This window comes from Schistosoma mansoni (assembly GCF_000237925.1).
Source record: "Schistosoma mansoni, WGS project CABG00000000 data, chromosome 3 unplaced supercontig 0044, strain Puerto Rico, whole genome shotgun sequence".
Lineage (NCBI taxonomy): Eukaryota > Metazoa > Platyhelminthes > Trematoda > Strigeidida > Schistosomatidae > Schistosoma > Schistosoma mansoni.
Window position 1 is genome coordinate 336,605 of NW_017386006.1, and position 14,478 is coordinate 351,082.

General features: G+C 33.5%; 1 protein-coding gene across 1 annotated transcript in view; it reads left to right on the plus strand.

Annotated features, from left to right (window-relative positions):
• The window catches only part of Smp_000300 (similar to WD repeat domain 19-related), a gene marked incomplete at its 5' end in the record, with an annotated part of 48,561 nt that overhangs the window by 13,512 nt on the left and 20,571 nt on the right, over window positions 1-14,478 (plus strand). Inside the window, 6 exons of the mRNA XM_018791415.1 lie at window positions 6,160-6,240; window positions 8,530-8,812; window positions 9,595-9,733; window positions 9,795-9,912; window positions 10,698-10,833; window positions 12,568-12,740. Coding sequence (XP_018645363.1) covers window positions 6,160-6,240; window positions 8,530-8,812; window positions 9,595-9,733; window positions 9,795-9,912; window positions 10,698-10,833; window positions 12,568-12,740 — 930 coding nt within the window. The remainder of the gene's footprint in view (window positions 1-6,159; window positions 6,241-8,529; window positions 8,813-9,594; window positions 9,734-9,794; window positions 9,913-10,697; window positions 10,834-12,567; window positions 12,741-14,478) is intronic.

Sequence of the window (14,478 nt, forward strand, 5' to 3'; positions counted from 1 at the left end):
GTACATCCTTCTGACGAGTCCCAAAAAGGACGAAACGCGCATCCTGGTTTCCACTGCTAGCCACTATCCATCTTTGCTTATAATAATAATAGTATTATTATTAAAGATTAAGTTTTGATTCACTTGTAAGAACCAATAATTATACGTACGATTTCACAACTGCACATTTATATTAGTGGAAGGAACTTTTTCATTACGTCAATTATTCTCTATTTGCAAGAGAGTAAACGATTTATTTGTCAAACGTGGAAGAAAAGATGAATTAGTGAAGGCATTGTGTTTCTGAGATGGTGGAGAAGATGTGTAGCTCAGGTGGGCGATTTTAGTGGAATTTTGTTCTCTGAGCTGGTTTGGTCGTGGAGCTTTCATCGTTCTTCCGAACAACATCATCAACACAAAATTCAAGTGGACGTGAGATATTCACTAATTCATCTTTTTTTCCATGCTTGACAAATAAATCGTTTACTGTCTTTCAAATAGAGAATAACTGATGTAATGAACAAGTTTTTTACGCTAATTTAAATATGTATAATGAGTGTAATTTATAGAGTGCATTTTATAGACATTGATAATTTTATTTAATTAAAAAAACTCATTTTATTGAATAAGAAAAAGAGAATTCAGCGAAGAAAATTTTATTTTCGATGAAATCATTTACTTAAGTTGTACATTCGTATATATAGTTACATGGAAAATATATGTCTACAGGAGGCTAGGAAAATTGCATTATAAATTGATTCGTCAATAAATAACATATGAGGTTACGTACTAATCAAGGGGTAAGGAAGAAAATAATTTATGGGTCAGACAGTCCAATTGACAGATATGAAGAAAAGCGACAAACACAAAGGTCATAATAATAATAATCTGAGTAATAATCAAGATAATTTTATTCTTTCTAATTTATTCCATCCGAGTATAAGTCCACTGAAATTCACCAACTACATTTATTCTACGACATTTTTATCTGACCATCATCTCAAATCATATTTTATTCTCATTTACAATAAACTTCATTTAACTATCAAGATATAGTCAGTCAATTATAGGCAAATTAGGAATAACATTAGGATCACGTCGATTTTTTTAATAAATTTTTTTTGTCCCCCTTAATCAAAAAATTTTCATCCCATTTTCCAATTTTTTTCAATCCGTTTCGTCCAATGAAATTCCTAGTTGTAAATGCGTTATAATTGGTTATGTAATTCTTGAAATTCGTATAAAAGCTCTGTACTTATGGATATAGATAATTTTCTTCACAATATGGACGTCAGTAACGTGCAAACTAGAGGCTCTGTTGTTCCTCACGTAGTCATAGAAACGGAAAATGTATTTTTGAATACATTGTATCTGGTAGCGTTTCCATCACTGGAAGCGTTAAGAAGCGCCATTAGAACTTATGAAATAGCAACGTACTGCCATTATGCGGTGAGAGATTCTCATTTCCATGGAGATCGGAAGCCGTATATTAAATTTGTATGTTGGAGAAAGAGCTATAAAACACCAAGCGGTTCTTCGCAGCCGATTAGACGAAGGAGGTAATTTGATTAGTGTTATTATATTGTTCATTGAGGACTTCAATGGACACACAATGTCCGGCCTTCATCTTTTGTAAGTTTCTTGAAGGTTATTGGACTGTTGTTCGTGGGAATGTGCATCACAATCACGAGTGCAATTCCCTGAGGTACGACTGTAACACATGGATGCGCCGATTAACGGCGGCGGAATTGGAATCAGTGAAGCCACTGCTGATATCTGGAACATCAGCATTCAATGTGATACACTACGCTTACCAATCATATGGGAAACGTCTTACAGCTCAAGATGTTTTCAATATGCGTTACAAAGTGTTCTCACAGGCCAACCTTCCTGGTAAGCAATGTGCATATTTATACTATTAACTGTAGGTGATTACGGTAAATTGAAAAATCACATAACGTCACTTGGTGGCCTTTGTGATTATCAATTGGATGCAGATCATAGTCTGTTGTACTTCTTCTTCGCTACAGCAGACCAGATCAATCTGTGTAACAGGTTTTTAGATGTTGTTGGTTTTGATGGGACATACAAAACCAATAATGAAAACATGTTTCTTTATCACGTGGTGGCTCTGGACATGAATTTCATGGCAATACCTGTTTGTATTGCATTTGTAAGTCGCGAAACATCGACTTTGCTGTCCAGTTTCCTCTCGTTCTTCCGCCAAATGAGTAACAATAGAGAGGTTATCGGTATTGTTACCGACGATTCACCTGCTATAGCTGCTGCCATAACGCAGGTGTATCCGAATTCACATCACCTTTTGTGCCGCGTGCACCTGCTTCGAAATGTCATCAAGAGTGTAAGCTTTTCTTTCTTTAGAATTAACCCATTCATCGTATTCGTAGAGGCTACGATCTGATCTTCTTCAAATGTTCTACCGTCTTATGCTAACAAGAAATGTGGAAAGGTAAATCGAAATATGCTTTACAATGTATTGTAGCTTCCAACGGTATGTGTCATTTATCGAAGCAGCAGACGGGAATTTCTATCAATATTTGAGAGATCAGTTATTGTCCAAAAAGCACAAGTGGTCGAACGCTTTTAGACCAGCTGCAATGCTTCTAGATCAAAGCAATACAAATTTCGTTGAGACGACCCATCGAATTTTAAAGTTGCATAAGCTGAACAGAAAAACACCCGTGTTCAGATCGATATTTAGTGTTCTGCTTCGCACTGGATATTGGATAGAAGCTAGAGTTCAAAAGTACTCCACTGAATGCCGTGGCAGAGCTGTGCTGGGTCGCGAGCCTCAACTACGTCGTCTTCAGGAAACACTTACACCTTCTGCATGTCAACTGCTTAAGCGGCACATGCGTGTTCCTGTTACTGACTACGTATTGTCGGGGGAGTTTTTCACGGCCGTTGATACTACAGGAACTTACACAGTCTCCAAAAATCCTATTAGTTGTTCCTGTTTCTTTTATGTAGAACACAGAGTCGTATGTCGTCACATCTTGGCATATTGTTCGCACGATAATGTCGAAGTTCACAGAGAAAGCATTGGTGACAGATGGCTGCATTCCAACAGCTTCGTAACCACAGTAACAATTGGCAATGAGTTACCGGCACAATGACCGACTGTGTGATATTTGCCATCTACGTCAGCCGCCCAGTGAACTAGCTGATGGAAGTGCTTGGATTTTTTGTCCATGCAACGCTATGTTTCATTCGTTCTGTGCCTACGACCCAACAGAAGTATCACCTGGGTTCAACTGTCCCATGTGCGGCGCTGTCACGGACTCATAGTGGAGTCATCGATCAGGACCGAAGGAGCTGTGTAGAGACCGAGTAAAGGCCCTTTTCAGGGCCACCCACAATTTGATTTAAATTTTGTTTGAATTTCTTGTTTCCATTTTAAGGAGGAGTCATGAAACCATCAATAATTCATTTCACATTCATATGATTTGGTTACTAGGTACAGTAGAGAAATGTAGTAAGATCAGTTCACTAGTACAACAAGATAATTTCTATTGCTAAGGTCAAGTGAACAGACACTGATCGGTCATCACAATTCCATAGTAATGAAGCTGTAGATTAATAATGATTATCGCCCACTTTATTACCTTGCCAACAGCTTTTCAGGTTTTTCAAATTTACGGTTTCAGTAAACGATTCCGTGCTGAAAACAACGTCATGTAATGAACACTAATCTGGCAACAAAAGTATATGCACAGATGTGTACGATCATTGAACATACGAAATGTAATAATAATAATAATAATAATGATAATGGAACATACGAAATGTAATAAGAATGTTTCTTATGAGGTTTAGACATTTGATAAATAAATGTACAGTTTAACTTAACAGATTGAAATACGATATTCTAAATACATAATGGTTACTTGATACAATTGACCTTATTCACATTAAGTCATATAATTGAGATAGAAATCTATTTCGCTAGACATAGGCTTGTTCATTGACACTTCATTCAACCTATATTACACATATGCTTGTCAAAAAAGGTTACTTTTTTCAACATTCAGCGATTTAGTGTTTGACAGTATAAGAGTAATTATTTTCCCTTTTGACGGGAAATGTACATACAGTTTTTCATTGTTCGTCTAGTATGTTTAACAAAGGGAACTGTTGATTTGGAAATATAATTCCAGTCTTTCTAATTAATTAACGTTTACAATGTTATTTACAAATAAAAATAAAAAATTCAGATCATTAATTTGAAAGGCTGTGCACTTAAAAAACATTGGCTGTTAACATCACCTGCCAATAAAAATATTATGCCCACCTCACAAATACAATTACCGTATTACATGACTGAGTACACTAACATGTATTTTCGGTGATCATTAATAAGTGATCAACTACAAAGAATGTACAGGTCAAAATATTTTATGCTTTGAATGGATTTACAAAAAAACCTTGATAACAGTATTGCGTTCATTTTCGACACCCTTTTCAGAGCTAAAATTATGAAGTTTTTGCTATTAATAATAACGGTTTGCAAAATAACTGAATTATAAAGATTATTTGCTTTTTTCTCAGACATTATTTACTAATTTCAGATAGCGTAAAAGTTGCTTCATTTAAACATCTTTTACGGTTAGCGTGACTTCGGCATGCCCCATTCACTTTCTCTTCATCATTTACACGAATATAACGTTTATTAAATGAGCGGACTATGTGTTAAATTAACTTATGGGAATACTTAAATGAAAATGTGTTCACTAATTGCGTATTAAACATTTGACTACCTTTGAATTTCAATAATCACCATTATCAACTATTGATAAAAACTGTCAGTTTTTTCAAAAATTAACTTTCAATGATCTACACATTATTATTACTCTTGTCACGATAACTGATAACTTTAGTTGCATTTCTACTTCATAAAAAAAGAAGTTATCCCGATATACATTCACTAACAGCAGTATAGCAGGGTAATTAAAAGGATTTGTTTTTGTTTTTTTCGAAGTTAAAATTTTTTACAAAACTCAGATGGAACAATGCGAAAATAGTTAATTTTTGTAAATAATAATCGGATGGAAAAATGTCAATTCTTACATCCAATAAAAGCACTTTATTCTAGTTCGATTTGAACGAATCAAATTACAAAACTGCACAATTTACAGCCAATTTAAAAATTATTACAGGTGACAAAATGTTTGTTCATTTTCACTTGAGCACACACTTTCAAAAACAAGTTCACCAATCACCAATTGCTAAATTTTTTTCACATCCTTCATTTTCGAAAAAAAGGGTGGTAGGGGATAATACGAGCCGTGATTCTAATGTCAACCGCAAATTAGAACATGTAATAAATGTGGCTTAACTCAAGTTGCCGCACTACATCACAACAATAAAATAAAATTATCAAGATGATTATTAAATTAGTTAGACATTAACGCCGTTGGATGCCGGCTCAGTAGTCTAGAGATTAAGCCTTCGCGCCCGAGACCGAAGGTCCTGGGCTCGAATCTTGCGTGCGGGATTGCAGATGTGTACTGTTGAAGAGTCCCATGCTAGAGCGGAACAGCTGTCTAGTGCTTCCAGGCTTTTAATGAAGGTCTAATATCGATTGACCCATGGTCTTAATCAAAAACTTAACGATTTCCACAACCTTGTATTGATAATTAAATTAGTATTAGTAGTAGTTTCATTGATAATTAGAACGATTAGGCACAGAAACTATAATTGAAGAAGAAAGAATGAATTAGTGAAATATATGATACAAAACTCATAATATAACTGAAGACTAAAAGTGAATACATCTGTGTCATTGAGACTGATTCTAAACCATGTTATACAACGTTTTGAACTACCCATTTATGATAATACCACAGACTACAATCAGCTAGTGTAGCTACATAAATATAATTCATAGCAGAAGTCTATAACTTCATGGACAAATTTTTTTGTGATTAAAATACCCTCAGTTTTCTTCACTCTACTTTGACACCAGTCAATACCATAGGTTAACAGTAACATACTTTCATTTTTAATTATAGTGGGTAATATATTCTATATTTTCATTTCCATTTGATGATTCGTTTACATTTGATAATAAAAAATTGATGTATTTATAGCAGATTACATCCCTATGGTATAAACACTTAATTATAACTCTAATTTACTCATTCTCTTATTTTAATCAAGGCTAATGATCAACTCATAGAAATTCCAGAATTTTGTCCATCAATAAGTAATATTTTATGGGATTTAGAAGATACAGAGAATGTAAGTTTCCAGTCGATATATTTTCAAAGTTACCAATATTATTTTATACAATTACACATACACGACTCTATAGCATTAGAACAAAGTATAAAATATAACTGAAGCGTGCTCAATTTAGGAATAAATTATTTATAAACACGTGAAGAGAACACATTGATGAGTTCATCATTGGTAGCTTACCCTTGATTAATTTAAAGTGTTTGTTTTAAATTTATAGGTTGTATTTGTCAGAGACTGATCTCATTTGAGATACCATTAAAGCCAAGGAGTAGTAAACAGTTATTTTATCCTGGTATAGGATTCTTAAAAAGTGTATACTCACGATCTCATCAAGAATCGAACCCAGGACCTAAGGTGTCATGGAGTACTCTTAACGTTTAGAAAAGGTAGTCAGTGATTCAACTCCAACTTCATTTTGAGATACAGAGCGACGACTATCCCATCCATTGAATTTATAGACCCCCACTACTGAATCGTCCCATACTAGGACAAAACGGTTGTTCAGTACCCTCTGGTTTTAAATGATAATGAATTTGAAATCAATGTTTGATAAATATAACCTGGAAATCATTATTGATTCATTAGCTCAGAATAGTTTTGATTGATAAGGTGACGTATAACTAAGCTACAACAAACATAATTTTTATAGATCTATTGGGTCGATACATTAAAGTAACTAACGAAATCATCTTTAAACTCAAGTATTAGGTAGGGAGGTTTTGTTTTTGACTTCAGTCTTCTGTATCTCGTTTTGGTGTACCAATATGTACATTCTAATAGAACTAATTTGATACCTGTTTTATGACCACAGTTTCTTTGGTTTTTTTTCTACATTTTCTGTACTGTTATAAAAAGAGTAAAAGCTGGATTCTGTAGTTTGAGGCACTTAAAAAATGTTTTCGAAAATATATCTTTTTTATGGAATCATTCAACTTTTGGGTGAGAACATCGAAAAATACTTTCTGATATAATATATATTTCCATAGTTCAGATCATGAGTCAATTGAAGCTAGACCACCATGGAAAACCTGGAAGCACTGGACGGCCGTTTCGTCCTATTGTGGGACTCCTCAGCAGTGCGCATCCACAATCCCGCCTCGTGAGATTCAAACCCAGGACCTACCAATCTCTCGTGCGGGCGCTTAACCTCTAGAACCACTAAACCGGCGTCCAACGGTGTTAATGTCTAACTTCAACCGACCCACGAGATTGAGCAACCGTCTACCATTGTCTTCAGTGAGTTGATATCTCCCAACAAACCTGGTTGAACTCCACTGGTCATTGCTTCTCACTAGAACTTCAGGAAATACCGCTGAAGACAGTACTAGTGAACATATGCTGATCAATATCAGAGGGGGATGTTGTGGATATTATAGTAATTTCAGTAGCTGAGATCATAGGTCCTGGGTTCAAATCTCGCAAGGTGGGATCGTGGATGTGCACTGCTGAGGAGTCCCACAATAGGATGAAAAGGCCGTCCAGTGCTTCCAGGTTTTCCATGGTGGTTAGCTTCAATTGATTCATGATCTCAACTATTAGAAATACTACTATAATAGTTTATTTTTAAAACTAGAGTGTCCAAATTAAGACTTAAACCATTCTGAGACTTTATTTTTTTACGTTATTTACCCACAAAATGAAATGTTGGCTGGTACTTCAATTATCCCAGGAAATACTACAGTCAATATCAATAATAACTGAATACGATCGTCACGCCGTGTCACAAAAATAACTGAGTTTGGTGATGGGAACTGTAGGATTTAAACCAATTTGTTTGAATATGTTTTTCCTATTGTGTTCTTACTTACTTACTCACTCCTGTTACCCCTCGTGGAGAAGCACAGGCCGCTCACCAGCATTCCCCATCGAAGTCTGTCCAGGGTAACCCTTTCCACTTGCTCTTAGTTGCTATCCATAGTTCGGTATCTGCTTCCAATCCCCGACGCAGTGTGTTCTTCGGTCTTCCTCTTTTCCATTTCTCTTCAGGATTCCAATTTAGCGCTTGACTCGTGATACAGCTTGGTGATTTCCGTAATGTATGTCCTATCCACTTCCAGTGTCTTTTCCTAATTTCCTCTTCAGTTGAAAGCTGTTTTGTTCTCTCCCGCAGTAGGCAGTTGGTGATGGTTTCCGACCACACACTGACTAAAATGTTCTATATTAGAAAGAAATCATTTTCACTGGTCTATTTTTAGTGATTTTTCAAGTAGTTGAATGTTTAAATTATTAATTGACAGATCTTAGTAGTTTTTTTATTCACGGAATATTAATTTTTTATTTTGTATTTAGCCTTTGTTGATTGCTTACGACAATCTACGAATCAATGTTTATCGTTACTTTATGAATGAATGCATACTAACCAACCTATCAGTAGTAGTATCATCAAGAAAAGTTGACAATATGTTGGAGATACCAATGAAACAATTTACTGACAAGAGTCAGAACAATTCCATTCTCATTACAAATCATAATAAGAATATAAATAATGGCACAAGTAGAAGTAACAGTGTAACATCGACTAACTTTGGTAATAATAAAATTGATTCTAACAAATCGGCTACTGGAGCAATATGTAAGTTCCGATTTTAAGTAAATTTGCGCTTTTTTTGCTTCAGAAATAATAATGTTTATGTTAATTTACTATTAAAAAAGAGTAGATTTCTTCTTAATAACTTTGTCTTCAGACTCAACCAGTCGTAAGTAAAGTATAATCTGAGACAAATGTACATCGATTCAAATTACCATACCGTATCAGCACTGAGAGACGAAATTATCTTCACAAATGTCATAGTACTATAATTATTAACAGTGTCTGTGATGGTTGTGTGTCCCTCAATGACCACTACTGTCAAACAGTCAGTCATTTAGCCATAAGCGACATAGAGCCTGGCAAATACGTGTATCAGTTCAAGTTTACACACTACATCAGCATAGCGAGATACCACAGTAATTAAACATTAAACAGCGTGAAAGAGACTGACGCCTATTACCTAATGTCCTCAACCAGTGATTGAGACTGTCTGGCAAACTCAAACCAGATAGTCTGTATCCACTAACACTGCTTAGACCAATGATCAATGACTTCACGTTTATTATAGAAACTGTAGTTACGATAACCGTAAACCAATATTATCATATAGGTTGAAAATGACCATAAATATCACTTTACTTTGAAGAATGCATTTTCCAGAATTATGCAGTAAACTACACAGAATCTATGATGATATCCATCACGAAGTTATTAGTTGTGAAGTGTATTATAATCTGTTTTATAGTGCATAATAATATTTCTTCTCAAAACATACGGAATACTTAACTGGTTTTATCATTTTCTTTAATTTTGTTTTATTCAAGTTGGAAATTGTCATTTAGTTGGAGTTACACGTCTACCTAATGGTCATTTACCATTGTGCAGTATAAATGGTGAATTATGCATGCTTAGTCCAACTGGACGCTTATTAACCCAATTGTTAACAACTCATCAATTTCGATTGTATAGTAAATTGAACATTGAAAAATAATTAATAAATATTTTATTTTTAATTAGCTAAAAGAAAAGAATTAACTACTGATGAAAAAGATTTTAGAAACGATTCTGTTAAAAAGAATTTTGAATTTACCGGATTAAAAAAGTTATCCTTTCATGATGTATGTTGGTTTAAACGTTGTGAAGTAATTAATTGATTACCATAATTGATGTTTTATTCAAATTTTGTAAATGTATTTCCCCGTAGTTTCAAACAAACAATGATAAAGATTATAGGATAAACGGAATTCATTCCATTTCATGTTCCTTGTATCTTCCCTACCCTTGCCAAGTTTACAAATTTATTACAATCGTGTAAATATAGTTTACAAGAAGCATTTATGAAGGAACTGTTTAATAGTATGCACAATCATAAATATTTGCCGAAAACAAATAAATAAGTGAATAAGGTTATAATGTAATCAACCGTAAAGAAACATGTGGGAAAGTGATAATTTTAGGTGATATGATAATCTGGACATGGTGTGTGGATTTATGTAGTTACACTGGCAAAGCCAATAACTTTTTTAAACAATCATAAGAAGAATAAACTTAATTATAACGACAAGTGAAGTGAGTATTGAGAGTGATGAGTTTCTTGATTTCTAGAAATTATTTCAAATTTAAGATGCTTTTTGTCACAGACTAACGAAGACAGAAACTTACCAAAAACTACAGAGCAGTAGGCACTTAATTCTTTTAGGTTTAGAAATCTTCAATAATGGTCATTCACGATAAATAATTGAATTTAACCCACGGCCTACAAATTTCGTAACAATTGCGTTTCCGATAAATCACTAAGTCATGGTACATCTATCCATATTTCTAATTTCGGCCACTTCTCGATACCTGTGGTATAATATAAAGTGGTGCCAGTAATAATAATATTTCGCGAAATAAAACTACATGTTTTCACCCTATTTCAATTTAGATGGTTACCTACTTTGAACAAGCTTTAAAATCTGGCTGCTTTGAGGATGCTGAAATATTTGCTAATCATCTGGATTCACAACAAATATGGCGTCAACTGGGTATGAGTTGTTTACGTGTTATGAATTTTGACCTGGGTAAGTAAAAGATGCTAAAAACACACTGATGGTGTTTCTTATTGAGTTGAATTACATTTCTAATTAAGTCACTTTCTCACTCAATAATAACTAATTTCGAGAGATAATTTCAAGAGTTCTAGAGAAGAAAACATTAACCAGTGGAATGAGAACATGTTATTGGATGATACATGTATCATCATTTGGAATGTATGGTAGTCATGTAATGTCACTAGTAGATTGAATTTAGAAACGTAGACTATTAGATAATAACCAAGTGATCTGAAGACTGTGCTCTCAGAGTTGCCCAAAGTTCCTGAGTTCTGTTTTTATAGAGGTTGTGCGTGCACACTGATAAAGTACCCCATCTAGAACGAAGTAGATTCGCATTACTTCTTGGTTTCCAATGGTTGCCCGGATAAAACTGGCCTGTGATGTAAATTGTTAATTCCCCTTATCATTTTTACACCTTAAAAGACTTTCACTCAATCGTTATTATCTATTACCTTCAGTTTATTTATCAGAAGTAGTTAACTGTCCCTCTATGTTTTTGGCTTCTAAAAGGTCCGTATATCGTAATGTTGACTCCAATCAATCATCAAAACACTTTCGACTCGACACAAATCGTTATTAGTTCACGCTGCCTCACATTATACCTGCCTGTGAATCTCAAATATAAGTTTATACGACATGTTTTTTTCTGTTTTTACCAATGTTTTGTTTTAATTTGGCTACTTATATTAGCATTTTCTCTTTCCTGTTTTTTCAACGTATAAATAATCAGATACATCTTATAGTAAAATGATAACAATCCACATCTATTTGTCACCTATTAGTGTCAAAACTGTCATGTATGTTCCACTTTTAGTCCTAAATTAATCACGTACCTACTAGTCTAAGTAACTTGATATCGTATGCACTTTTTTATGTTACGCGGCTCCAGGAGATTGCCATGAAACCCTTGACCTAAACTTCGTTCCAGATGACCTCCATTAAAAAGTCTTACTAGATATCATTAGGGAATTGATGGACTCTGTGAAAGTTTATCTCTTATCACCTATTGTTACAATCTGAAAAGTTACTACTGAGATATTCAGACAGCAAATGATTCCCTATAAGGTTTTTTATCAATTATCTTCGCATAATTAACAATAACATGACACAATTTTAACTCCCACTTAATGTTTGTTTTAGTAGTAAACCGGATGAAACTTGCATTTATTGATAAAACTATATCAATCTTTTAAATAATGCCCCATTTTTAAAATCTAATCTCTCATTAAAAGATCTGTCTTTTACTACAGCGTCAAAGGTTAGATATACATACATCAGATAATTTGTATGACTTAGTTATTTGTAAACATTCGGATAATTGAAGAAAAGGGTTTTCATCATAAGATAACATTATCTAGAAAAGTTGTTGGTTGTCTGCTCGATTCTAGTTTACAATTTCGTAGACTGCTTAACGATGACTATTAAAACCCCCGCTACCTAGTAAATAACATGCTAACTACTGAAGTGATGAGTATTGTGTTTAAGTTTCTATGACGAAATATCTAGCTTCATGTACATCCAATTATTAAGTCACAAATTGAATGAGACGTGCATCTTGAACTCCCATACTACTTACTATCCAATAATTTCTCATATAAACAAAGTTCACATTTCAGGTCTTAAATCAATCAACTTTTGCTCGCTTCTTTAAATGTCTATAAAATGTTATTTTTTTTTGATGTCCATTTTGTAATAACTTAGCAATCAGGTGTTTTCGATCAATTCAAGATGCTGGCCTCATTTTAGCTGTACAACGAATTCAAAAAATTGAAAATCGTTATTTACTTGCTGGCTATATTGCAATGATTTTAAACGAATTTGATAAAGCACAAGAATTATTTTTGATCTCATCGGAACCGATTGCGGCATTAGAAGTATGTATACTGAACTTAAGTTTCATACAATTTTTTCTATTTCTGAATTTGAATTAAATGAGAACAAATATCTTAGAAGAATAGTATAAATAGCTTATTCTGTTAACATGAAATTCGATTAGTTGCTATCTATAATTATGTAACCAAACTAATTCAATACAAATCCAAAAATAATTTAAAGGTAGCAAAAGTTCACTACTGAAGAGTCTTGAAAAATTGAACGAAACAGTTAGTCAATGCCCTCTATCTTTGAATGATTTTATCTGGTATAAAAACTAACTCTAGAATGTACTTGATTAAATATTTATTTCTTGGCAGTATATCCATCATAACAGTTATAAATTTTAATATATAAAGAACAATAATTTTATCAGAATAACATATAGGTTCTCTTTTCAGACGTTTACAAACGATGAGATTATTATTGAGATAATTTTTATATTTAACGTCTTCAATTGACCCAGCGTCTAATTTCTGTCAGAATATTCGTTTATATTTTGACGAATGTTCATATAAACTAGAAAACATAGTACTTATTATTAAAAACAAAGTGGGTATCCATACTTTATATCAGAGAATCCTAGAATAAATGTGGATTGGACATACCGATGTAAATTACTAACAGAGAATAATTGTGGATGAATTGACAAAAGTCATTCAAACTATTGTTTATCTATAGGTTAAATCTACTAATAATTTATGAGAGATTACGAAATTCATCTTAAGTTAACTCAATTTAAGATTTAATAAGTTGTCAATTAATTCTCCAGGTTTTTCAGAAGTCCATGTAAATTGCGATTCTTCACCCCTTGTTAAAGTGTTTATATCTCTGAGTACATTCCACAAAAGCTGAGACTGAAATGATAGGATGTTTCTAACAGGGAGACTGCTTGCAACTTACATGATGACTAAAGTAATGTTAATGTTCCAAATCTTTCAAGGTAATAGAATCAAAGGACTTCAAATTCACTTTGTTTTACTGAAGTTGTTGCTACGAAACAATTTAAATCATATTTATGCATCTAAAAAGGAGCAGCCATCAACCTTGTTTTGCTTCGATAACTTTTGTTTCAAGAGTTTGGCTTATAATTTTTTTAATGATTAGATTGGAAGTCAGTAACAGTGTAACAATCATTTTGATGAGATATGTTTTCTTCACATGGATAAATTAAATGTTATCTTTACGATAATCGTCTTCTTACATAAATAAAAAAACTAACTGTGAAAACAACAAGTGATTTTTCATTAAATGGTATACCGATCGAATTTGACACATTAATCCAAATGCATCTTGAATGGAGTTTCATTCTCTGAGCTGGATGCTTTAGTTGTGGAACTGTCACTGTCCTTCTGGACAACATCATCAGCACAAACCGCAAGTAGAAGTGAAGTATCAGAATTTTTTCACATATAACAGCTAGTCTTGTTGACATTGGTCATGATTAATTATTGTTGACCTTTAACCCGTCATCGTCTAATTTTGTTTTGATTGTCTCTCTCAACTCAAGTGGACAATGGTGAACGTACATTGGACTGGAAAATGTTTAAATAACGGAAGAAGCTCATTGATTCATTAAAATGTATCTAAAAGTGTCAGCGAAGGAAATTTTCTTTTTGATGATATCATTTCCTGAACTTATATAATCATATTCTTTACATGTAGTTGTCTATATTAAAATAGAGGAAAGTTACAAAATCATCAAAGAAAGTCGAACTTGTTCAAGTATCGGCTGGGGGG